Consider the following 26,356-nt stretch of genomic DNA (forward strand, 5'->3'; position numbering starts at 1 on the left):
TTAAAAGCTCTAAACTACCCGATACATATCCTAAGAAGAGTTTAGCACACATCCACAAGCTCATTTTGTTTGAGTATCAGCAGCTTCCTGACCTGTGTGCAGCTTTGCACTTGTGCATGAATTACCATTTAACTGGCAAGTGTTCAAGCACCGCCAAGAAGTGCACAATTTAGGAACCTCTAGCCTGATGCTAGTAGTACACCTTTAAGCATCTGTGAAATAACCACATAGTAAAGCCCCCCATTTAAAGCTATATAAAGAAAAACATGCTGAAGAGCCCAAAAATATAACTAATTTCCTCTGTAACCACTTTCATCATCAAATAAACAGGTAAAAAAAGGCGCAGATTTTAAAAACTTTGAAAATACGGTATTGTCATGCTAAAGCTTCTTCCCACACAAAATCTGTTTCTACCACTAAAATACATATTTATGATAATCTACAATCAAGATACGTTCTTAGGAAACACCTGAATAATTGGCTGATTTCAGTACTTGTTTGTAAAACTGAAATAACACTAAAATAGACATTTGAACATGAAGGAACAGGTCCATTCCCTACTGGCACTGATCAACCTTCGCACCTTCTGCACATTACATAATGATCTTTGCCTGTTTATACATTTACCAGAGAAAGCTCAATCTACTTTTCCTCATAGGTGCATTTACAGGAAGTTTTGCATAGGAGGTCCTCGCAGTTGGACAAGCTCTCTCCATTTAAATTGCTTTTGTTTTATGCCATCTGATCAAAAGCTATAAAGTTGCATTAAACTGCTCTGAATCCTTACTTAAAGTCATCAGCTCGCCAATGAGTTTCACAAGTAACTCTACAGCCAAAAAAACCCAACCAACCAAAACAAAAACCGGCTAAGATATCTGCTTGAGAATTGCAGCACTGGCATACACAGCAACAATAAACCCACAGCAGCTAAAGGGACCTTCCGTGGTTTGAAAGGGTAATATGGTGAGTTTACTGCTGTGCTTTTGATAAAGTGTTATTGGGGAAAAACGTTTTTTAAAACATTTGTTAAACTCGGGATTAAAATGTAAGCACGACCAAGGAAGTCTGACTTCAGTTTGAGCATAGGATGCCGACTGACAATGTAACCTCCCTTGCTTTTCTTCCCGATTCCCACCCCTCCCCCCCTCCAAAAAAAAAAAAAAAAAAAGTTAAAGGAAATTAGTTAAGCTTTAAAGTTAGGAAATTCTATCTAACAAATTTTGAAACTGACACTCAGTTTACTGTATGTGACTAATGCAACAAAGAATACTATAATTTCTGGATATCAATACATATAAGTAGCTTTAAATAACCAAACAACCAGTGATCAGTAAACACTACGTCCCAATGGCACTTTGGCTTCTCGTTATGACCAGCACTTCTGCTGCAGCCGATTTTTTTTTTTTTTAAATTAACCCACCTCTCATTAAAACACACAAACAGAAGCCGGGAGCCTCTGACTATAACGAACAGGTAGACCCGCTTTGGGGAAGAAGCGCCCGTATTCCCGAGCCCGGCAGGCAGGCCGGCAGGCACGGCCTCCCTCCCTCCCTCCCCCTGCCCCCCCCATTTTGGAGCGCAGCCCGAGTTCGCCCGCGTTACAGGCAGGGAGGCGCAGGAGGACACGTTCGCTGCATACAGGAGGCTGGAGAGCGCGGCGGCTCCCTTGCAGACACGTACGAGCGAAGGCGGCCTTAGGGAGGAGGAGAGGAGGTGACAGCGGGAGAGTTCACCCAGCGCGGCGGCGAGACCGCCCCCGGAGCTGACAGGCCGGCGACAAAGGCCCCAGCGCTGCACTCCCGGCCAACCGCCCGACTCCCCCCGACCCCGGGGCCACGGGCGCCGCTCCCCCGGCGGGGCCTGGCCAGGCCCCCGCGGAAGCCGTCGCTAGGAGCCACGGCCGCCGAGTGGGCGCCTTCCTCCCCGCTGGAGCCCCGACCGCAGGTGGGCAGCGGGAGGGGCGGAGAGTGGGCGCCCCCCGCGGGACACTCACTCGGGTCGCGGCGGCGGGGTGGAGCAGGAGAAAGCTGGGAAAAGAGAGCAGCTGTGCCGCGGCCCGAGGCGGTTGTAACGGCGGGCGGTTATAACGGCCGCGGGCGCGAGGCCGCCCGGGGGCGTGGCGTGGCGTGGTGTGGCACGGCGCGCGCCGCCGGCCCAGCCGTCGGCGGCCGATACGGGCTCCAGCCGGGATCAAAATAACTGCGGGGCGGGGTGGGCGGTCGCCCGCCTCTCCTCAGCCCCTGCCGGCCCCGGCGCCTGCGGGGAGCCGCGGAGCTGGGACCGGGGGGACAGGGCGGGAAGGGGGATGACTTAAATCGGGTACGTGCCGCGATTCCCCCCCCACCTCAGCTCCTAGGGAACGGCGGGACGCCCTTACCTGCGCCAGCCGTGGTGGAAGGGACGCCGGGGTTTCCATCCGGCGGCTGGGAAGCACCGCCCTCGGCGTGCCCCGGTGGCCGGCGGGGAATCGCACCGCCAAGCTTCGCAGCCGTGACATCCAGTCAAACAACCCCCGGACCTCGTCCTTCCGTCGTTTGCGTGGTTTCTGTCAGGTAGCGCGCTGCCCGCGTGCTGCGTGGATGTAGACCACGGCGTAAATAACCCGGGTGTCCTGGCTTGAGGTGAAACAGAACCAATTGTCTCTTCAGTAATTTTACTTTTCAGTTATGCCTCTTCTAACTAATTGACGTCTCTGAAGTTAATGGTATATTTTTCAGACACTGTCAGCTCCTAACGGAGGTAAGGCCTGATGTTTGTAACTCGTACCCAGGAATGGCATGCAGAGAGGCTCCTGCTTATATTTATTGCTGTAACAGCCAGGGGCAGGTAACTTTGTTGTGTGCCCTGTTGGAGCATCAGAAGGAGGAGAGCGTAGAGGGGTCACACCTGTGGGGAGGAACGGACAGGACGGGTGACCCAAAAACTGACCCATGGGGCATTCCATCCCATCTGCCCCGTGCTCAGTATAAAAGCTGAGGGATGAAAGGGGTCAGAGCTCTTTCTTTAATGGCTGGCGTCCAAGGAGGATTCTTGTCTGTTTGTCTACCTTTGATCCTGTTGCAGGCGAAGTGATTAACTTCACTCGTAAGAGAGTAATGAAATATTTATTAAGGTGAAACAGTGATTTAACAAAATCAGTAGTAAATGCAATAAAACCAGTAGTATATGCAATAGTGTTTTATGAGATTTGATGTCAAGGCACACTCTGTTATTTACTGCATTGAGGACAGGGTCAGAAAGAGCTGTCAGGGAGACGCTCCTGTTGAGTCACGAGGTTCAGAAAGGACCCCCTTGCTTTCTAAACTCCTTCTCAGAGAGGGGTCTAGGTGCAGCTGGATCCAATCCTAGTCCCAGACTTGGTCAACGGTTTATGTCTGAAGGATTATATGTGCGCAATCAACCCTTTATATGACTTCGCTAATATTTCAAAGTTTAGCATGCTATTAGTCACTTACCGAGAATCTGTTGCGGCAAGGAATCTCTCAACCTCGAGGAGTAGAACCTTAAGCGAGCGTCCTCTCAAAAGGGGAGATCATGGCGTGCAGCCCGCTGCCATACAGGAGAGCTCAAAGGGCTCTTGGGCTGTCCACTATTTAAGATAATTGAGCTATAGTCATATTCTCATGGGAACAAAATATCTAGGTCCCCACTCCAGACAGTGTTTTGGCTATGTTGCCAGCCATCCCCCAAAGTCCAGATGCAACTTACCACAAGTGATGTTGTGATGGCCATGGCTCGAGCAGGAGCCAGGGTGGGGAGGGAGGGGGGAAGAAGAGGGGGAAAAACAGGGAGAGCACACAGCCACACTCCACCCCGTGACTATAGTGAATTCATTGTACCTTCACAGGGTGGTGGTGCGATCACCTCTTGCTTCTGTGCCATAAATAGTATATTGATAGTTGTTTGCACTCAGAGACTCATGGTGAGTAGACAGTAAAGCACTGCTATTTGTTATTTGCTAATTTGTATGTTTTGGGTGGTTGAAGTTGGGTTATTTGTTTGGTTAAGTACCAGATTTTTATATACAGCATAACTATAAGCAACAAACCTATTAAAATTAGAATCAGCAAGATTACAACTGGGTGAAGCATATGATTAAACGGTCCTGTTGCTGTTGGTGACCAAGAAGAATTTTCCACCAATGGTGTTCTCCATCCTTCCTCATTCTTTCGAAGACATGGTGTATCTCTTCTGTATCATGCTGAACAGTGATAAGAGTTTCGTGTCCATTGTTTCGGATTCGTTCTAGCAGCTGACACAGGTCATCCTGTTGTAGAAGTTTCTTCACCAATGTAAGATTCATTCCAATGGGGGTAGGCAACAAATCTCGAATCAATGTATAATTAGATTGTAGCCATCGCTAAGACATAGCAGAAGCTGAATAATTAAAATCACATCCTATAATTTTAGTAAAGTTACAAACACAAACATTTGAATGATTACTTGTACCTATGGTAACATTGTCTACGAATATGGTACTACAAAGTGTTCTCATACAAACACATCCTTTTCCAATACATAAAAATACAGTTTCAGGGTTCTCATTGAGATGTATTTCAAAATGACAAAACATTCTGTTCATAATCAAGACAAATGTGTTGGGCTTTGATGGTGTTACTCTCACAAATAAATTCTTGTTGTTCCTATACAACACATGCGTTAACATCAACGGTCTGCCATTTGTTCCCATTCCATTGGGCCCACATGCTATGTTCTAATGGAGAGAGTATAGTTCCATTGTGATTTAATCCTAGTGCAATGATTGGGTATATGGTGTATACTGAAGCATCGCATATTGTTAGGACAAAAGCTGTAGCTTTACTGTTGATGGAGTCGTAAGTAAAATTGACTAAATGCCACCAGGATTGGAATTTCCTTTCAAATTCAGTTGCATTATCCCAGATTATCTTTCGAATTTCAGTGGGTAAGGTACCTTCTGCACCCTCTCGTATAATTGCTGCTACCGTAGACTGCATCGACAGCTGAGCTTGGATACAACTAAGAGCTAGAGAAACAGGTTGGTTTCGGTTGCATCAAGTGCGTCAACAATCGATTGGTGATCCCTCTTATTAATTCTTTCCCACTTGCAGTTTATTTGCAAGTCTTCAGCATCTATACTATTTAAGACTCCTAGTCCTGTCCCTATGACACTGGTCGCATCTCTCTTTGTTCGTCTTGGAGACGTTGAGTGTTCGCCCATGTAACCATGCTAACCATCCTGCATAGGATGTACTCAAGAATGATGAACAGGCTGGTTTGATGGTAGAGATGTTAATTTGCATTAGTAATTCTACTCGTTTAAGAGACCATGATGGATTGAATAACACTCCTTGGGCTGTATTTTTGATCACGTGGTCCAATTTTGGAAATTTGTGGGGACAGAGTTTCCTCATTCTTTACAATTGGTGTGAGTGTTGTTGTATGAGGCTTGGTGATGTCAATTTTGAATTTAAATGATAGTCTCACACTATGGTGAGCCCAGAGACAGACTACAAAAACAGGTTGTACTAAGGTAAAATTGTACCAACAGTCCAGTTTTTCAGAGGCACAATGTTTCGTACCTTTAATTGTTGTGTTTGATATTGTGTTGTACACTGAAATCTGAGATGCTTTCTCATGGGTAGACCCATTGATCATCCGGCACCCTATTTGAATTCTTTTTGCTGCTGTTCCGTGAAGTTGGAGAACTCTATCAGCTCCATCTGTATCCCAATTCCATTCATTTTCTGAGTATACTTTGTCTCCATGCATGACTACAGTGGAAAGATTTAAATCTCCCTTACTAGAGTGTATTCCCATACTCCCGGAATACTTAACACGAGCCTGAGACCATGGCCATTCTGGAGTTCGTTGACCACAGGTTAGGAGCAGCTTTGTTGAGGTTTGGAGTATTAACATGAACGCAGCATTTCCATTTGACATCCTGTAGTGCTGTAAGAAAAAAAACAAAACAAAGGCTTGTTTCAGTGGAGAGAGTCCGAACAGGTTACCCCGTTAAAAAGAAGGAAAAATCCATCGTGTGCTAATTCTGTGTTTTGTATGACTGCTGTCGGTAGCTTCCCAGGCACGTGGGCCACGAGGTTTAATTAAAGTCATAGGCACAATACCTGTGGCTGGTAAATTGACCATCACAGGCTGTCCTGGCTATAATGTTATCAGATATTCTCTTTCATCAGTGAATGGAGCACTGAGCTCAGTTTTTACAAAGAATGCTTGGCTTATAGGGCTTCCAGTGGGCCCATATCGATTATTTAGTTGATGGACTATTTTAGAAAGTCTCCTATCCCATTGAGCCTCATGTGGTTTGAGATTCTTTTTCAATAAGCAGTTAGCTCTTTCTACCATCCCATTTGATTGAGGTTAGTATGGGGTGTGGAATACCCATTTAATTCCCTGTTATTTTGCCCGATTTTGTACTTCCTTACATGAAAAATGTGAGCCATTATCACTTTGGATAACATCAGGTAGATTTGAGAACCACCGTAATAGTCCTTGCACTTTTCCATTGGCTGTCCGACACTTACTGACCACAAGCAAGCCAGAGACTACCTCCTCTCCTGTGAGGATATATCATTATCGTGCAGAGGATTTGAATGGTCCAGTATAATCAATTTGCCATGTAGACCATAAAGTTTTCTTGTCATTGATATGTAGAGGTGGTGCTTTAGCAGGATGATCTGTCTGCAATCTCAGTTTACACTGAGGACACACTGTAAGAATAGTTTCACAAGTTTTCCTGTTTATAGGCCAGCCTTTACTCTGTGCAGCAAAGCAAAGTGCTTCTTTACCTGTGTGGCCTAAATTTTGATGTAGCCATTCTCCCAATCGATACCCTTCCAAATCTAAGGTGATTTTCCTAATTCTGGTTAGCTCGTCTATCTTCTGATTCCACTTTGTGGCTGGTTGATTATCCTTAGCATGAGCTTTAACCCATCCAATCTTAAAAGGTGTTTTCCTGGCTATATCTAGCAATAATTGCCAGTCTTTGCTTCTCCAAACTGGGGATCCATTTACTTCCCAGTTTAAGGTTTCCCACTGACAGAACCACTGCGTGGCATCAGCCCATACAGCATAAGGGCCTACATATATAATTTTTCTCCATTCTGTGCTGCCCAAATGACTAGTCTTATTTCTCCTACTCGTGCACTGCCTTCACCTTCCTCTATTACTTGTTTGCCAGAGGTAATATCTAATGCAACAGCTTTATATTGCCATTTACCATTTACTCTTTTTGCAGAAGCATCTGTAAACCAAATGTTTTCTGTTGGGGTGTTGTCAGTAAGGGGTGGTGCATCCAGAATGGGCAAAGATTTAAAAGGTTGCTGTAATGCTAAAGGGTCTGTGTTTATGGGCGTCTGCAATTTGGAAACCTTAGTGTGTCCTTCAGTTAACTGCATATTTTCTGCAACTCCTGTTAGATAAGCATACCATTTTCTCATAGTAGGTTTCTGTGTGACTCCTTCTGGGGGAGCAGTTCACTTAAGGATTGCTTCTAGTAAATTAAAGGGTCCTCTAGTTTGCACAGGCTGTCCCTGATGTATTTTCTCAACTTTTTTAACTGCTCAGACTAAAGACAAAAGTCCTTTTTCCCATTCAGAGTACCATTATTCTGCCTCTTTAAATCCAGTTGAGCTAAACAATAGCGGTGTTTTCAGCCCGTTGGGGCCAGCTTGGAACAGATTACAGTAAGTAGCATGTTCCGCAAAACCCCATTCGGCTATGATAGTGTCGCGGGGGTGTACTGGTCCGAGTGACTGGTATGTTTTTAATTCTTCAATCAGAGTTTTTACTGCCTCACTATGTTCTGATCTCCACTCTCAGGATTTACCTTTCCGTAAAAGTGAGTATAATGGACGAGAAATTTTAGAAAATCCAGGCACATGCTTCCTCCAATATGCTAAAGTTCCCATTAATTGTTGTAATTCCTTCTTTGATTTGGGCATTTGCAGTTCTTCAGTTTTCCTTAAAGTATCTGGAGGAATCACGGCACTGTCTGCTATGCAGCAAGTACCTAAAAATTTCACTTCTTTACTTGGTCCCTGGCATTTTCCAGGTGGAACCTCAATTTCTGCTTTATTTAGTGTTTGCCACGCTGCCGCTGCCGCTTCCCCCACTGTCTCAGGAGAAGTTCCTCCAATCAGAATATCGTCTTTATATTGGTACAGGTTCACACCTTGTGGGAGTGAGACTGACTGTAAAAGTTCAGCAAGTGCAGCACGAGCAATTGTGGGTGAATGTTTATACCCCTGTAGGAGTCTGTTAAAGGTATATTGTATTCCCTCCCAAGTGAAAGCAAACTTCTCTTTATCCTCCTCCTTCAAGGTAACCTTAAAGAACATATCTTTCACATCTAGTGCCGCCATCCATGGATGTGCAGCTGCCTGCAGAGTAGCTGTTAAGGTTGCAATGTTTGGTACAGCGGCCATTAGCAGGGCTGTATTAGCATTTAGATGGCGGTAATCAACTGTTAAAGGCCACCTTCCATCTGGTTTCCGAACCGGCCGGACAGGTGAGTTATATGGGGAGTGGGTTCTGGAGATAATTTGTCTTTTCTCTAAATCAGCTATGACTTCAGAAATGCCCTCTCATGCCGCAGCAGAGATCAGATACCGTGGTACGTTAGTGATCTTTGACTCGGGGAGTGCAGGGGCTGCGCAGAGCACCCGCACTGCTGCTTCCCGGTTTCTGCGTGGGTTAAGGTCTGTGTTTGAGCCAAAGGACCACACGCTGCCGTCCGGCAGGCACCAGGTTCTGCCATTTGAAATATCAAAACCTAAAATATTTTCATAATGAACTTTAATTGCAAAGCCAGTAGACAACATGCGTTTCTCACCCGGGAGCCATAACCTAACCTTAGCAGTTTGACACAGATCAGTTCCCACGTTCACTCCTGTGATTCGAACTCTTTGCCGTCTGGATCACACGCCCAGCTTCTCAGCATCTTGTTGTGTTAATATCAAAATTTGTGCTCCTGAATCTATTAAAAAATTCCTATTGTCTTCGAGGACCAACTGGAATTAACATATATGGGCCATCATCACTGATAAGCTTCTACTTTCTGGACAGGTAGGCCCAATCGCCTACCAGTCACTTGTTTTTTGACTCGTGTCCTGCAAGTCCTCCTTAAGAGGAAGAAAGGGATTATTCCCCTTCAAAGAAGGTTGAAGGGTCTCTGTTTTCACCATTATCTTGTTTCTGGAATGCTTCAATCAGCCGCAAGATACTGCCAGTAAGCTGACCTTGAATCACGGCTCTGGGAATGCCTAGTGCCAATGCTTTCCTCCACAATTTTTTCCTTGTCTGTGTTTGCAAGTTTTTATTTCCCTTTGATTTAATTTCTGTTCCCTCTTTTGCGGGTCTTACTTTCTGATCTCCTCCCCGGGATTTCTGTCTTTGTTTTTCAAGTGCTGCAGCATCTCAGCCTGTTTCACGGCCGTAGTTAACAATGTCATACATTAATTCTGCCCAAGTTGGAAGTCGTCTGGGAGGTTGATTGCCCTGTGCATTAAATTCGGTATCTCTTCTAATCTCATCCTGTTTTTCAACTAGTCAGGATATAAGAACTGCTGGGGCTCCTTTGATCAGATGGTTTTAACATTGCACAATCTACCGTAGCAGAGAGTGGTATATCATGTTGTCCTCGTTCATGCATGGTTTGTATGCAAGCGGCTTTTGTGATGGCTGTGGATAACTCATTTAGACATGCAATGGGGATTAGGGAGGGTTCACCCCGCTCCAGAATGTCAACGCTTCCAGTCCAATAAGCTACTCGGCTGGTGATAGAATGGGGTGTATCTGCCAGGTCAGGTCGTAGATTTAAGAGAACTCCCAGACCCCAGTAGCCGCTGGCTTCATCCTGGTTTAACATCATTCGGCCGCCACCAGTTAAGCATACTCGCCACAAGTATTCAGTTTCCGTTTTACCAGCATTTCTACTATATTTCTCTTGCAGATTTGTCAGTTGCAATGGATCCCAGGGGCTGGTTCACATAGTATTCTGTGGATTACCACCCCGAGGTCCCGTAGTTATTTCTGTTTTGATAACGGGTCTGGCTTCATATTCAGGAGGATCTGTGAGGAACGAAGGAACTACTTCTTCTGACTTGCTATAATTGGGACCACCCGAAATGTCTCCATCCCAATCTTCAGGGGATACTATTAGTTTCCTAGTCTGTACAATGTCAGGAGGGTGGGCAGCCCGTATAAGCATCATTTCAACCTTTTCTCCCAATTTTTGCATTTTCTCCTTTTCTTCCTGCAATTGTTCTCACAGCTGTTTATTTTCAAAAGATAGGAGTAACTCATTTGCCCTCCTGCTCTCTATTTCTCTATTTAGGTCCTGCTCTCTCTTTTTCGTATCGTCCCTGTCTTGATACGCGGCTTCCAAACAAGTTCCTAACATTTTGCAGATAAATCCCTTATCTTTTCCATCCTTTGTGCAGCCCCTAATTTCTTTTAAGTATTCTTCAACAGCTTTCCAGTTTTACCAATTATCATGAGCCTATTCATCTGAGAATTTAGGACTCAATCCATGACTCCGTAAATAATCAGTGATAACGCATGACATTCTGCGGACTATGCCAAGTGTTGCGGGCGGAGTGATTAACTTCACTCATAAGAGAGAAGTAGTGAAATATTTATTAAGGTGAAACAGTGATTTAACAAAATCAGTAGTAAATGCAATAAAACCAGTAGTATATGCAATAGTGTTTTACGAGATTTGATGTCAAGGCACACTCTGTTATTTACTGCATTGAGGACAGGGTCAGAAAGAGCTGTCAGGGAGACGCTCCTGTTGAGTCACGAGGTTCAGAAAGGACCCCCTTGCTTTCTAAACTCCTTCTCAGAGAGGGGTCTAGGTGCAGCTGGATCCAATCCTAGTCCCAGACTTGGTCAACGGTTTATGTCTAAAGGATTATATGTGCGCAATCAACCCTTTATATGACTTCGTTAATATTTCAAAGTTTAGCATGCTATTAGTCACTTACCGAGAATCTGTTGCGGCAAGGAATCTCTCAACCTCGAGGAGCAGAACCTTAAGCGAGCGTCCTCTCAAAAGGGGAGATCATGGCGTGCAGCCCGCTGCCATACAGGAGAGCTCAAAGGGCTCTTGGGCTGTCCACTATTTATAGAGTAAGATAATTGAGCTATAGTCATATTCTCATGGGAACAAAATATCTAGGTCCCCACTCCAGACAGTGTTTTGGCTATGTTGCCAGCCATCCCCCAAAGTCCAGATGCAACTTACCACAAGTGATGTTGTGATGGCCATGGCTCGAGCAGGAGCCAGGGTGGGGAGGGAGGGGGGAAGAAGAGGGGGAAAAACAGGGAGAGCACACAGCCACAGATCCTGATCCCTTGCATTTCTAGATCCAGTTCCCGTCCATTGCTGAGTCCGGTCTGGGACTTTCCCAGTGCCTGCCAGTGACGTGATTGTCATCCTGGGAGCTTGATATGGTTTTGTATATATTTCATTATTTTATTATTTTATTAATAGTTTCATTAAAGTAGTTTAGTTTCTTTTTAAACTCCTAAGTCTCTTTTCTCTCTCATCCTTCCGTCCCTGAAGGCAGATGATCTCCTTTCTCTGAAGGAGAGAGAAGTAAAAGAGAGCATTGGTCGTTCACTTTAGTGGCCAGCACACCCTGAATCACGACACCGGGTTAATGAGGCTACTGTTTGCAATATAACAAAGTTTGCTGTATTGTGTTTAGTTCCCTGTTAAGTAAAAATTAGAAATGCATAAAACATGCATTTGTTGAAGTGACGCCCTGTATAAATAGCTTTTCTTACAAAATATTTTCAAATTCATTGGAAGCCCTACATAGTATAAACCCCTTCATCAGTATACTGAACTGAAAATCAGAACTGACATACTGTTTATTGGCTGTGCAATAGAAGTGTATTCAAGCTGGAACCTTAAAATCAGTCGAACTGAAATCTGCTTTGCCAGGATAAAAGGTCCCCCACCACACAGACATAGTTGGAGTTTCAATACCTGTTAAACCTCACCTTTAAGCTAGTAAGAACAAAACTTTGTTTCAGTATAGATGTTTCAGTATTTCCACTAATTTATTGACAGCCAGATTTGGTTCTCAAAGGTGGTGCAATTAATATTTACACAAATCAGAGAACTTCTGCAAACTCCTTGCATGGGCTAACTCTGCTGATAATGTGCAGTCCTAAGCAGAGTCAGTAATGGAGAGGGCAAGAGTCTATTCTGGAAATGCAGCCATAACAGCGTTCAGATAATCATAACAGAGAATTCAGATCATAAGTAAAGTTAGTTTATATTCACAGTTACTAGCTATACAACAGAACAGATGATACACATGGCTTTTTTTGTAGTTAATTTTAGCAGGATGTAGCAGGAGAAACAGCTGTTAATAAGTGAAATAATGGTATGGTGGATCACTGCAAACTAGCTGCATATTGTTTTTATCCCCATATTGCACATCAGCTAAATGTCAGTGAAGGCTGTAAATGCCAGTGAATAACATCAAGGAAGTAAAGAGAGTGGTAATAAAAGTCTATCAGATAAAGTCTTGTTTTTAATCAGCAGAAATAAGAGGAGCTACATATTGTCTGAAAGAGGTAAAAACATTTTATTTGTTAGCTCTATACATAAATGAGAACATAAATCACTCTTTACTTTTCCCTATAGGAGTGCCTTACCGGCCTCTCTCATCACTTTGTTTATGTTAGGTCCCTCTCATGGTTAACAATTCTTCTGCTTCTCCAAAGATCACAAGTGTATCCGATGTATTTTTCTAGGTTAGCATTAGGTGACATTGTAGTTATGTCTTAAAATGGGTATGTGTGGCATACAGAATGTAATGTTTGAATGACTACTTAATCTGCAGTGTCACAGCTATAGAAACAGGCAAAGCACCAGCTGACATCTACTAGCGATTGAGTTGTACTTCCCTACATCTTGCCTTGGTTATTTTGCATCCATAAAGAACAGGTTTTTCATTTGTGGAAACTTCAAAATAAGAGGAATTTATGTTTATTTATAGAGTAGTATCAGGTGTATCATAATGCACCGTATTATCTTGAGAAGAAATGCGTTCAACAATTCCTTCAGTTAATACAGAAATGTAGTAAATAAGTACACATATGAAACTGTATTTACTTGTTTCTGTTTATTGCTTTTTGACTAGAAATATTAAGTGAACAACATATACACTAATATTAAACTTCAGGCACAGTACTTCCATGACAGTAAAAATAATCAAGCCTAATCCAGAAACAATCAGGACAGACCCCAATCCTTTTCTCACAATTCAGCTGAACCGTAGGTAGTAATTAGGTGTAACTGTGAAAGATACAATCATTTGACATGTTAAGTGGTTTACCTATCTGATTAGAATGAAATATTTTGCAGTCTACTCAGAAAATTTTAAAATGTGCCACAGGACAGTAGGTCCCTTTATCATGCTGTAACAGCATCTTCGTAATGTAGACAGAATTGAACTATGTTTGCAGTGTGGAAAAATGCAGTTCTTCTATACCTGTAGCCATGCATCCTATACACAAGACTTTGGCTAGACAATAGCAGAAAGCAAAATTTCCTTTTTTAAGCGCATCTCATAATCTAAGACAACATTTTCAAACATGACTGGCTGAAGTCCACCACTAAAATAAAACTAACCTTACTTTCAGTACTGCCCCTTTTTATGTAGGAGAGAGTTACAGATAGAAATGTTAATCTCATTTAAATGTGAATATGCTGGTCTCTGCCTTCAAGTTTGTGCAGCTGTTAAGCACATGCCTACTCAGTGTAGCCCTCTTACAAAAAAAGATTTGCTTTTCATCCTGCATTGCACTGCATTAATAATATTATAGCAGTAAACCAAAGGATATGTGTAGTCCTTGCTCTGAAGCAGACATAGAATCCAGAAGAATAATTTGTCTATGAAAGGACGTGAGTTATTAATACAAATAAAATAATATACTAGTCTATCTGGCTTACCTAGAGGATGCTGAATTTGGTCCTCAGTTGGTTTTTTTCCATTTTAGTAGTACAGAAATAAATATCACACTTTGAGTTGCCAAATGAAATTCTTTAAATGCCCAACAAACAAAACTAGAAAGTGAAATAAGCAATTATCTTTCATAAATAAGCCATAGGGAAGAAAAAAAGAAAAGTAAGTACTTCTATGTTCCTGAAAAGGAACAAATTTTGATCTCAAACATGGCTCGTATAAAATGTTTTTAGATAAAAATCGTACAGAAGCCAGTCATTATCAATACTAGGTAACAGTCTGGCAACTAAATTTTCTAGCTATATATCCAAATAGTTTGTTACTGTTTCTGACCCAAGAAAGTGAAGTACAATATTGTTCTAGGAAACCTAAGTTACACAAGTACATTGCACTTTACAGTGCAATTTTTGAAAAACTTGTATTTTTTGAAGTTACTGCAAAAAACTAAACCAATATAATTAATTTCTTCAATGTTAAAAAGACTTTGAATTAAAGTTTTTAGATACTGTGTCAATTAAAATCCATCTCAGATTCACTGAAACTGTGTGAGCACAGCACCTAACGACTTGATAGTGAGCAATAAAAACTAAAGAATACTTACTGATTTATCCATGGTTGGTCCTTAACAAGACCATGAACAAAGAACTCTAATACAGTTGCTTCAGTAGCAACAGCTATTAAAAATACAATGAAGATTAACTATGTCTTAGTGACACTAGACTTCTTGTCCATTTCGATGGAATCTGGAGCAATAAAACTGACACCACCTGCAAGGCTTGAACGTCTCAAAGATAATTCAGAGGCAGGAATATGACGTAGCTCTCGGCGAGACAGTTTTACTGGAGTTAGTCCTTGAAACTGTGTTACGGTTTCTCTTTTCTGGATGAGAGAAGGTAGCTGAGGATGAGATTTTGAAGGATGAGATTTTGAAGGCTGAGCTTCATCTGTTCCTGTTTTGTCATTGCTAGTGCTCGACAAACATTCTTTGTTGCACCCAAATTCTGAAACATCTTCCCCAAGCTTGTATGAATTCTGCTGTGCTCTTAAAATACTTGTTCTGTCTGTTTCTTTTATTTTGCCTGGTTGACTACTGGTTTCAAGGTTAAGTGTAGACTTGAGTTCTACAGGAGCAACTTCTGTGTCATCTTGACTGCATGCCTTGTCACCACTGTTATCTAAAATGAAATTTATCAGGACATAAATAACTAAAAGTTACAAGTCTTCTGAGTGCCTGCCATCAAGAAATACTAGTCAGTCAGTACAGTTTTACAGCATCAGTAACTTGTAGTGTGTGAACATGGTGACAAATTATTAACACCTCATATTTTGTCCTTTCCGCTAAAATGTTCGCCATCTACTAAAACATCGAAGGTGTCACTTTCTATGTGTCACTATTAGCTGTCACTTTCCTATGACAAGGTGCTTGTAATAGAAGCCTCACCATTCTAACTTGTAATGTATCCTAGTAGGCAGTCTTAAAATAACTGAACCATGACAGTCAAATATGAAATTATTCATATATACAAAACCAGTCATCAGTTACACTAGCATAACACACAAAACACATTCTGCAAATTTGACGGTTATGTATGCTGAGTGCTTTTATTATTTTTAAAGCTCAGCAACAAATTATGAAGTGTTTTTATTACATTGTATTGCAGCATCCTCAAAATGTATTCAAAATAAAAGAACTAACTACAGAGTATTTCTTATAAAACCTAGGAACTTACGTATTTGAAAAAGCTGGAAATCACAGGGATCTTCTTGCTACAGTTTGGCTAGGCTGGGTGTTTTCCCACACTGATACATGCCCTGAACTACATGCTTCTTTGCATACTAGACACAGAAAAGTCTTTCCCACGCTCATTTATAATCCAATCTATAGAATATTCATGTTCACAGTTCGACAGTGTACTTTATAGTGAAGAATGTATTGGCTCGTTATCCTGCCTAGAGGGCAAGGGCTGAGCCTTAATTAACTCCGGGAGCAGCAGATATGTGATCAGCATCTATGTGATAGGAAAGCATGGCACAGCCTGAGTGGAACGAAACAGAAACATCCGTTGGGAGGAACAACCAGTCATGCCGAGCCTTAAGAAGAAACACAGGGCCAAGAAGGTTCTATTGTGCATGTGGGATATTCGTGGTAGCATCGAGAGGTGTGAGACAACCAAAACTGAACCACCTTTTCTCCTTTACCTGAACAGCTCTGGCAAGTAGGACATGGAACAATTACAAACCTACAGTAGCAGTTGGCTGTTGGGTTTTTTGTTTGGGTTTTTGGTTTGGTTTGGGTTTTTTTTGTTTGGGTTTTTTTTGGTTTGGGGTTTTTTTTGTGTCAAAGTACAGAATTACATTAGAAAGCTCTTTTTTTCCCTACAAGTGTATAAATACTCTTTTTTAGCCTTAGTAAGTAACTAAAGTAAGTAAGTTAGTAACTCAAAGTATGGAATTCTTCCCTGGCAGTATCCCAGCTGGTAACTTTTATGAAATCAAGTACTGGGAGCAGCCTATCTAAAACCATGGCATATGACAAAGCTATTAGTTACAACATCACTCAGACCCTTTCAGGTGGTAAAATTCCTTTTCTTAACCACAACAATTTGAGGTTGTAGATCCTGAAATTATGTTAGAATCCAAAGAAAACAGAACAAGAATTTAGACCAGTGGTGTACCACTGCTACAGCTATAAATCAATGTTGTCTCTCCTTTGAAACTGGGAGAGAGGTGCGATACATTTGTGGAGAACAGTTAGTTCAGTAAAAATACCATTTTTTTGTCTATCTGATATACTTCTGTGTGTTCACCACCCTTCAAGTGGTCTATTGACAATTGCATAAATATTTCAAGATAATATACTTACATTTAGTGGATGCCAGTAGTTGATGGGATGACTCTCCAAAGAGGCCCTTCAATTTCTTCTTCAGCTCTCTGCTGGTTTTCTTATAGAAAAATAAGTCTTTTTCCAGTTGCTGGACTTTTACTTCATACCGTTTCAAGGTTTCTGTGATACCTTCATTATCTTGTTCTAGGACAAGTAAAACTAGTTTAAGAACCAGATATCTGTGTGCCAAAAATCAAGTTACCCAGCTAGACAGAATATGTCTTGGATCTTGCTGACACTTTGCTTGCAGTGTGTATATTTTAACTAGTACAACACAGGATCAAAAAGGCCATGCCAACCCCACTTGTCAGTTTTAACAGGAGTATTTAGAAGATCAAGATCAGCAGGACTGGTATTTTTCAAGTTTCTGGTATCAGCAAATTCAATATGAAAATACAACAATTCTTATACTGCCTTAAAAAAACACTCACTTTTCTGTTCATAGAGACACCGTGTGTCTGTTCTTCAGTATCCCACACAACATCAGAATTAGTGACAGCCAAAATATATCTCTGAACTTTATTCTTTTTTTTTTTCTGTTGTAATATAGTATTTCTCAGTAGTGACATAAGGTAATACTTGCTGTACAATTCCCCACCCCGCCACCACGCCCCGAGAAGCAAATACCTTTGAAATGATGCAGTATTAACTGTAGTTTTTTCTCATGTTCTTTGTGCTGTAGGGTCAGCCGCCTGTCACACTGCAACTTGACGTGTTCAAGCGCAGATTCTAATTCACGTATTATGTTTTCCTGGTCTATGACCTTCATTTCCTGTTCTTCAATCTGCAGTTGTAATTTACGTTGAGACTCACGTAGACCAACAATCTAAGAAAGAAATACACTTCCTTTGATTTATGAAACCATTTTAATAAAAGCTTTTACCATCTGCCTAATAAAGCATACAAAAGCAATGGTCTCTACAAGCCATAAGCTTATATTGGAAACAGACTTGCCTGCTTCTGCAAGTTCACACTTTAGAAATGAGCTCTGTACATTTTCATCACACGGCCTAGTGGACTTTTTTATTACCCTGTGCAGAATTTAAACTGAAACAACAGTGTTTTCCTGATTCTGGAAAACTTCTTCCCCAAATCACCTAAGGTTCACCCAAGGTCACAAATACACACCATGTCCTAATTAATTTCATTTTTGTGTTTCCAAATGTCAGTACAATTCTTCAATATTTGGCTGTACAGATTGCAGGCAGTGTATGCAAATAGATTTAGACGAAACCAAGAATACTAGATTGAGCGTTATGTAGCCTGCCGTTGGGAAGATTTTCAGTACACCACCACTATTTGAGTACGTTGCTGCTCCAAGAGGTAGCAACACAGAGCACTGGAAAGGAGCAAAGAAATTTCCGGATTTGCAGCACCTTTTAAGCTAATGACCCCGAACCAAGATATACAAAGTTAACACACAAGCATCCTATTTAGGTTAATCTAAAAATTAAAAATATCTGAACTAATAGCAGTTCTATTTAACCTGAAGAGATTTTCACCAAAAGCTTGTTAAATTTATTTTTATTTCTTGACATCGTTTCATTTTATTATCTAGAATAGTAACAAAAAATAGGATAAAATATTATTCATTAGCCAAAACAAACCTTGTTGAAATATTTGAAGAGGATAGCTCTGAGCTCAGCAGCAGACAGGGAAACTAGTTTTCCTATTACATTATTTTCGCTCTGTGAAAGAATCTGAGAAGATGACCTAAGCAAGTGCTGGCGATTCTGAATACTTTCGTTCTTGTAATCAATAGCAGCCTCCAGGGCTTCAATTCCTTCTTCCAGCTGGAAAAGGACATGTTCTTCCTACAGAGAAACAAGTGAGTGAGATCTTTAAAAAAAAAGTGTAGAATTAATCTTTCTATACATAAGCCATCTTTAAATTAATTCTCAAGAGAGAAACTAAACTTAAGGGCAAGACAAATTAGTATCAGTACAGAGAATGGAATGGGAAGAATAAGAGGTAAGAGTACAGATTTAGAACCTGTCTTTTTCTGCCATAGTACCCCTTCCATGATAGAGAGGTCAATCAAATAGTTCGTCACAAAACCAGAAGTCATGTTTCTCTTTTTATCCTTCTCTCATCTCCCCACAGTTTGACTTCTGCTATTATTTTTTTAGTTGTGCTAGTTTTCTGTAGATTAATGAATGAACCAGGTCAGTAAGGATTTTGGTGACTGTAACTGTGTATGAAAGTAGCAGAAATGAATGGCCTGAAGCACTGTAGAAAATTTTCAGGAGTGAGGCAGGTATGGTTCTTTCTGTGACGTTATCACCTCAGCCACATGCCCATACTGCTTCTCAAGACCTAAAAATAATCTGTTCATTTTATATTAATTCATTATATCTTCAGTGTAATTACACTGATAAACTCAAGTGTGGACCATCCAAGTAATATGACTTATTTTTGCTGCAAAAATATGGAGGCCTTCAGGTGAAGTTTGCTTTTTCACAAAATCCTATGAAAAAGGATCAAGGGTGATCACTATGCAAGTACATTGGCTTGTTCTATGTCCTGACATGAAAATATCTGCCTATGAAAAACTGATGAACTTCTAGTTCTCTTATTTCTGATTATATGATTCTTGGGCCAGTGGAGGTTGTCAAGACATTAACTGAATTCAGTCCGTCTGAACATTAATTTTGTTCACTGGTACATAAGTAGCACTATCATAGCAGTATTTTAACATTGCTATTTACAGAAATACCCAACCTCAGTCCTTTGGTTCTAGTTTATCTGTTACTTGGAGATATTTTCTGTTCTGATTGGAATGCTGTATTATACAACACTACCTAAAACCTATGTTTATCTCAGAGGTGCTTACTTACTTCAGTTGACAACACTTTACCATCTTTCAGTTTCTCATCCACACTATTTCTTCTTCTGAGCAGCTGATCCCTTTCCGTCTGGAGAACCTGAATTTTTTCCAAAATGTCTGTCTTATCTTCAGTGGTGCTTCCCTGAAGCTGCATACCTTTATCACACAGTTCCTGATCCAGCATACTTAAGCGAGTAGACAATTTCATACTATCTTTGTTTAAAGCCTGAAAAAAAACACAGCAACTATAGATACAAAACTGAGATACTTCTTCCAGTAAGAAAAATGTTAAGTGAAACCATCACATTCTGCAGTGAAAGACTTGCCTGCTTCTTGCAATAGGACCCCATTTATTTTGAGTAGACAGCTACCATAAAATTTACGATTTATGCAAAAGATGAAAGAAAACAAAAATGCTCAATGTGCAGTTTTCTACATATTAAAAACTAAAGGGGCTAGTCATTATAAGTGACAATGATACTTAATTTCTATTCACTTCTGCTACTGAAAAATAAATAATGCAAAATGTTTCCCTGTCATGTTCTCTAGTTTGCAAAAGGACTGAGTCACTTTTAGATATCGTATTACTTAATGCTCTGCAATAACAAACTCCACAGTTCAGATTTTTTTGTTTTGTTGTTGTAATTTTGGGGACAACAAGTGAATAAAAGTGATTATTCCATGTTATTCACGTTTTAAATGTTGATTTGCTCAAGTCACACAATAACTTCAGGGCAGTGGTAGAGACAGGTCACATGGCTTGAGCCCCTTCTTCTATCTACTCGCCCTCACCCCCACTCAGTCTTTCAGTCAGCACTTATATAACTCTGGTGAGTTTCATGTTTTTTTTAAATCACCTGGCTAGATCTCAGTTTCTTGATTTCCAGGTGGCTTTTCTCTTGAAGTAATGCTTCTTTTTTGGCTAAAATGGCTTCTCTTTTCTTTAAATCTTCTTCTAGTTCTGCTAGCTGTTGGTGCTGTTGGAGAATTCTTTCCATTTCTTCATCCAGCCATTTCTTTTGCTCTTCTAATTTCTAAAGTTTAAATAGAGATCCGGAGAGCATTTAGCCAGAACTTTTTGGATCAGAATTTTATGACTATGTTTTTCCTTTTTTAGAATAACTAATAAAACTGTAGAAGAAATTGACATTTCTAATGTTAATATTAATTCTGCAATAGAATCTTGACTCAAAATAATACATAAGTTGGACTAGTTTAAAAAGAGGCTCAGCAATGATACATTGCTACATCTTGTATAAATAAATTTGTATCAGATGCCTTTAATGAAATATATTCTTTTTCTAAGGACAGCTATATAAATAGATGTCTCCTATATAATCACAGGAACTAGGTTTGGGAGGTACCACAAGAATTCAGCTAGCCGTCCTCATTCCATTATAGTTGCCCAAGATGACTATTTACAGAAAAGCATTTAAGTGACAAGAAATTATGATGCTGACAGTCAATGAGAGCTCTGATCCTGCTAGCGCAGTTCATTATAAATTTATTCTGAAGCCAGTTTATCAGTAGATATATTCCTGATAAAGCTAAAAGTTGACTTTATTTAATTTTTAAAATTTCTGTTTGTCTGTAAACACTTTGGGTCACTCATGAAACTCTCATGTTCCAGTGACCACATCTGAAATAATGGAGGTGGCACTGCTGCACAGGACACCTACTTTTCTAACCCCGTTAGGAACAACCAAAACCATAGACCTCTATCCTTTATGTCAGAAAAAAAACCAAAAACCAAACAACAAAAAACCCAAACAAACCGTGGAGCTTTTATAACAGAGTTCATCAGTATCACCTTCAAACCTACTAGACAACCAAACCTGTTGAATTCTCAGGTCTCTGAATCAGTGTCTTTGACAAATCATAGAAAGAAAAGACATTAGAGCCTCTCCTTTCTTTCATTCAAAAAAGAGTACAAGAAATGCTAGACCATACTCCCAATTTTTGCTACAGCAAAAAAGAAGACAAAACTATGATGGAATACTCTTCTTCCAAACACTTTACAAAGCTAACTAGGGATGAAGAAAGAAAATTTTTTTCAGGGCCCACACAGATTTGGAATAGATTAGATACCTGTGGCTTCTGTGAAGTTCCCACTGAGTTATTTTTCTTTTTTTTAAATGCAGCAATCTCTTTGTCCTTCAGTTTAAGGATCTTCTGTTGTTGCTCCATTTTCATTTGAAGTTCCTGTAAACAAACAAAAAGCCCCATTCTTCCTGCCTCAGTCAGTCTGTTTTTAAAATGCATTTAATGTCAGAGTCCACATAAGTATATAATCTGAAATACTGACCCTAAATTTACTTGTAAAATTGCAATTCAGAGCTAGACATCACATAATAAAAAGAAAAGAAGAGAAAGGCAAACTGAAGATTTCTGTGAAAATGTTTATAGACAATTTCTTCAGTGCATTTGTCAAGTCATTACTTAAAATATGAAAAGCCTGGAAGTATAGTTTATTGTCTTTGGGGAAGCAGAGGCAAAACTGGCTCATCTCATTGTTTGCCATAAAGAAATAAGAAGACTCCTACTTTAATTTGTTGCTGGTCCCGCTGAATCTCTGCTTCTAGTTGCTTCTTCTTTTCACTCTCCTCACACAGTTTCTTCTGTAGCTGGGTCTGCTGATGCTTCATCTGAGCCACATTCTGCTCAAGTTCTGTTGCTTGTCTCTCACTTTGGTTAGATAATGAAGCCAGACTCTTAGTGTCCTGCTGCTTCTTCTGTAAGGCCTGAATGTTCGTGGCAAATTTCAGCTTAATAGCAGCAAAACTTAAACTAAAATATGACTCAATTTCATTCTTTGTTTCACTGAATTCTTAGAGTCAGAAACACTTACTAACTTCTGCCTACACAATTACTCATTATTTCTGTGTTTTCTGACCTATCTGGTAAAGTTGGCACAAGTTGATCTCAAGCAACATGAAATGGTAAAAATATAGTTCATGCCAGGCAATAAAATGTAAGTAGTAAACAGAAATCACAGCTCTGGAAAATGTGCAGAGACATAATGGTGCCAGAATGCTGGTCCTAAGCTCAATTCAATAAACCAGCTACCTCTTCCCGTATGGTGCTTGTCTGACCCACCATCCTAGAACCAAGAGGCACAGAGCACCTAAGCTGCCCCTCCACAGAGTTTAAACTTAGGCATAGCAGAACTTAAAAGTAGAAGTTCAGTGCCAAACAAATATGACTGTATTGGGTCTGGACTTGCAAACCATCACAGTGATTTGCTTAGAGCAGGAATTTATCCAGTAGTTCCATAAAACATTGATTTTATTTATGGCAGGTAGCAAGCTTGTAATAGTCTCCTTGTGTAGGTTTTTTTATGGTACTACATTTAATGGTGTATAAGCATCTCTTATCACCCACTTCTTTCTTGGTTTCTTATCTACCAAGAAAATACTGTAGGTATCTAACCACATACATTTAAATAGCATTCTGAGTATAATAGTACTAAGTTTCTCATTAGCTACTTCAACCCAAACAGCTTCCAATGTGTAAAACTGGTGGGAGTTTTACAAGCAGAGCGTGATAGGTGTTCAAAGGTGATAGACAGAGATTTGAAAATCTTAACGGTCAGATCAGAAATACCTGCACTTTCAACTTAGCTGCATCTATCTTCTTCCGGAACTCTTTTTGTAACTTTGCTTTCTCAGGAATGTCTCTCAGCTCCTTACTCTCCAGCTCCTGAAGCCCCTTTTGTGTTTCAGCCAGTTCCATTTTGGCCTGCTCAGATTCTTGCTCCAGTTTAGTTATCTTCAAAGAATATTGCCTGCTTACAGACTGAGCATCCTTACCTTAAAGACACCATATCCAAATAGTTTAAAAACACCAGAAAAATAATTTGAAATTTAATACTTAATTCTGTAGTTGAATCATTACTTACTTCATTCTGGCTAACCCAATAATTTCTGAGACATTTTCCAACCCTAAAGGAACATACAGTTCCTTTCTAACTCTGAAATAGAGATAAGGGAAGGAGTCTGAAATCTGAATTCTTCATGAGTCACCTGATTTCACCAAATAAAGTGCCATCTGAGTGCCAAATAAAGTGAAATTCTTCTGCCTACTGTAGATTTTGCTAAAATGGCTCTCCTGTATTTCATAATTTTGCTTCTTCCAGAAGAATATGGCATTTATTTATTACTCAACTTTCAGCTTAATAATCAGTAAATACCTTTGTATTGTGCTTCTACTCTCTGATTTCCCCTGTTGGGCGATCTTTCCCAAAGTACTATTTCTGGGGACACAGAATCTTTTTCACTGCCAAAAGACAACCTCAGGAGAAGGTATGCACAGGAGAAGAGTGTGATTGAAGGGGCTGAGCAAAGAGATCCTTACTGTCATCATAAGGCTAATTTCTGGCTGGCATATATATACCAGGACAGATGTGTAAGGGACGTAGGCTAACAGAGACACTGACCTTTTCCCTCATCCACTTCTGACTTCTGCTCTCTACTGCAGTGCTGGGAATGCTTACATTCCCAGCACAGTGATGTATCTTCTCTCCTATCCCAGACACCATGTGAAAAATACATGTCCTCAAAGAGATCAGTAGCACTGAGCATACATGAAAAGTTACACTATTGGTGGATAAAAGCAATAATCAGCAAAGCACAAAAAATATTTAATGAATACATCTGTGTATCCTAGCAGAGTAGGCTGTAATCAAAATATATAGCCTTCAGTGCAACCATAGCAAGTAAGTAATGAAAGTTATGAATCTTTAAGTTATTAAAAGTATTCTTGCATAAGATAATTACATAAAAACTAAGACATACAGGACTTCAGAAGTTTTCTGCCTTTTCTTTTGTTTCTGAACTTCTTCACTCTAATTTTCCCCACAAAAGCCAGTTACCTGTTCTTACTAATTCCTTAATAAGTTCCTCTTTCATTTTGATATTAAGTGCAAGTTCTCTCATTTTTTGCTCGGCCTCAATGAGTCTCAACTCTGAACTCTTTAGCTTCTGCATGTTAAAAACATGACTTTTCTGGAGGCTGTCAATCTCTTCACCTTGAAAGAAAACAAAGCAATATGGAGATAAAAAATCCGGAATACACCCTGTATCCAAAAGACAGTGCTCTGGAACATTGTATGTGTGGGAGTTCTTCCATATGAAGTAAAAGAAGCAAAAGAAGTAAAAGGAGAGAATAACACAAAGAGTCTTTTCCATGCTGTGTGTCTAAACAGGTAAAGAAAGGATGGTATGCACTAGCATTTCAGGACCCTAAAGTGGGAGAAATAATATTCCTGAAACCATTTCAGTGCATCTCTGGTAAGATAATAGCATCTATTTTCTTTCATTGAAGCAGTAGTAAAGATTTTTATTTAAAAAGCTTTTTGATATGTGAAGAGCTTTCCAGCTAATAACTCTTAGTTAAACATTAAGGTCACTGACATCAGTTTCAGTAAGGGGAAGAAGAAGAGAATCTTGAAAACCTATGTTGCACTATAACAAAAAAAAAATACTGTATCAAATACACGTATTTTGCTGGAAAAAATAATTACGTGTGCTAAAGACATTCTTGCATTTTCTGATCTTGTAATAAGATTTGCTCTCATGACTTCCATTTTACCTGTGGTTGTGTCAGTCTGTACTGCAGATTTGTTGGATAAACTAGACTTGTCTACTTGACACTTCATGTCACTTAGATCAGGAAGAAAGCATAGAGAAGCCTGCTTTCGTGTCCATGTTCGGTTTATGGAATGCCTAAGGAAGAATGAAAAACATGCTACATTCCAAACACACAGGGATTTTTTTTTTCTTTAAGCTTCATGCAAAGTACATGATCTTAACAGAGAAGAATCCCAAACTCATATAAGCATTTGTACCTTCTTTACCATCTACTCCTCACCTCCCTACCCACCCAGATCTTCACTGTAGATTCTGGCCCCAACAGAGCCAGAACAAGGATTCTGAAGAATCCTTGAAGAAGAACAAGGATTATGCAATCTTTATTAAATCAAAAAACTATGTTTATTAAACTTATTTTGTAATATGCCCAGTTGGTCCCAAAGTTTACCATAAGTAACATCACAAATAGTCTCATATTATGGCAGGATTAGGCAGTAATACTACCTTTGCTATGTATTTGTCTATATCAAAAATTAAAGAATAACAAAAAATTACTTCAATGAGGTTTTCTTTTTGCTGTCTGTATTTTCTTCCTCTTCATCACTCTGATCAGAGAGGTGGCAGTGAAGGACTTTATCCTGATCTTCTATGTTGCTCAGTATCATCTGGCTGCGAGCACGGAATTCTGCCATTACCCGGGCCAGGGACAAGGCAGGGGGGCTGGTATACGCCTGTCAAAAAGCACACAAAAAAGTGATGGGTAAAACCACTTGCAACAATTTAGCAGTTCTTTACTGATATTTAAAAAATATTTCCATTTAAAGTCTGCCATCACCTGAGCTTGTAAGCAAAATTACAGAGGTTTTTATTACTCTGAAAACTTTTGTAGCAAAAAGTTTTGCAAGAGCTTAGAGCACTTGTTCCAAATGTGAAAGAAGGCACTGTTAGCAACTCATTATCCAATGTATTCAATATATCAGTAAGAATAACAACTCATTTTTGATAATGCTTCATATTTGAACCCTAGGAAAACACCACAAAAGACTACAGCTTTAGCTTTTGTTAAGTG

General features: G+C 40.1%; 2 protein-coding genes and 1 pseudogene across 3 annotated transcripts in view; all 3 read right to left on the reverse strand.

Annotated features, from left to right (window-relative positions):
- The window catches only part of GKAP1 (G kinase anchoring protein 1), a 26,546-nt gene extending 24,114 nt beyond the window's left edge, over positions 1–2,432 (reverse strand). Inside the window, exon 1 of one of the 2 annotated variants that reach the window (XM_074166854.1) lies at positions 2,378–2,432. The gene's annotated coding sequence lies outside the window, so the exon portion shown is untranslated. Of the gene's footprint in view, positions 1–1,993; positions 2,101–2,377 lie in introns of those variants that run through there. The other variant, XM_074166853.1, reaches the window with a different exon arrangement.
- The window catches only part of LOC141477268 (uncharacterized), a 5,446-nt pseudogene extending 246 nt beyond the window's left edge, over positions 1–5,200 (reverse strand).
- Positions 5,201–13,157: 7,957 nt separating this feature from the next.
- Positions 13,158–26,356, reverse strand: part of KIF27 (kinesin family member 27) — a 30,239-nt gene continuing 17,040 nt past the window's right edge. Inside the window, exons 6-18 of the mRNA XM_074166852.1 lie at positions 25,843–26,018; positions 25,311–25,422; position 25,084; positions 24,570–24,719; positions 23,303–23,508; positions 22,243–22,440; positions 21,788–21,901; positions 20,557–20,733; positions 19,710–19,925; positions 18,480–18,686; positions 17,500–17,698; positions 16,852–17,016; positions 13,158–15,163 (exon numbers count right to left, since the gene is read on the reverse strand). Coding sequence (XP_074022953.1) covers positions 14,688–15,163; positions 16,852–17,016; positions 17,500–17,698; positions 18,480–18,686; positions 19,710–19,925; positions 20,557–20,733; positions 21,788–21,901; positions 22,243–22,440; positions 23,303–23,508; positions 24,570–24,719; position 25,084; positions 25,311–25,422; positions 25,843–26,018 — 2,397 coding nt within the window. The 3' untranslated portion in view covers positions 13,158–14,687. The remainder of the gene's footprint in view (positions 15,164–16,851; positions 17,017–17,499; positions 17,699–18,479; positions 18,687–19,709; positions 19,926–20,556; positions 20,734–21,787; positions 21,902–22,242; positions 22,441–23,302; positions 23,509–24,569; positions 24,720–25,083; positions 25,085–25,310; positions 25,423–25,842; positions 26,019–26,356) is intronic.

The sequence above is a fragment of the Numenius arquata genome, chromosome Z (genome assembly GCF_964106895.1).
Source record: "Numenius arquata chromosome Z, bNumArq3.hap1.1, whole genome shotgun sequence".
Lineage (NCBI taxonomy): Eukaryota > Metazoa > Chordata > Aves > Charadriiformes > Scolopacidae > Numenius > Numenius arquata.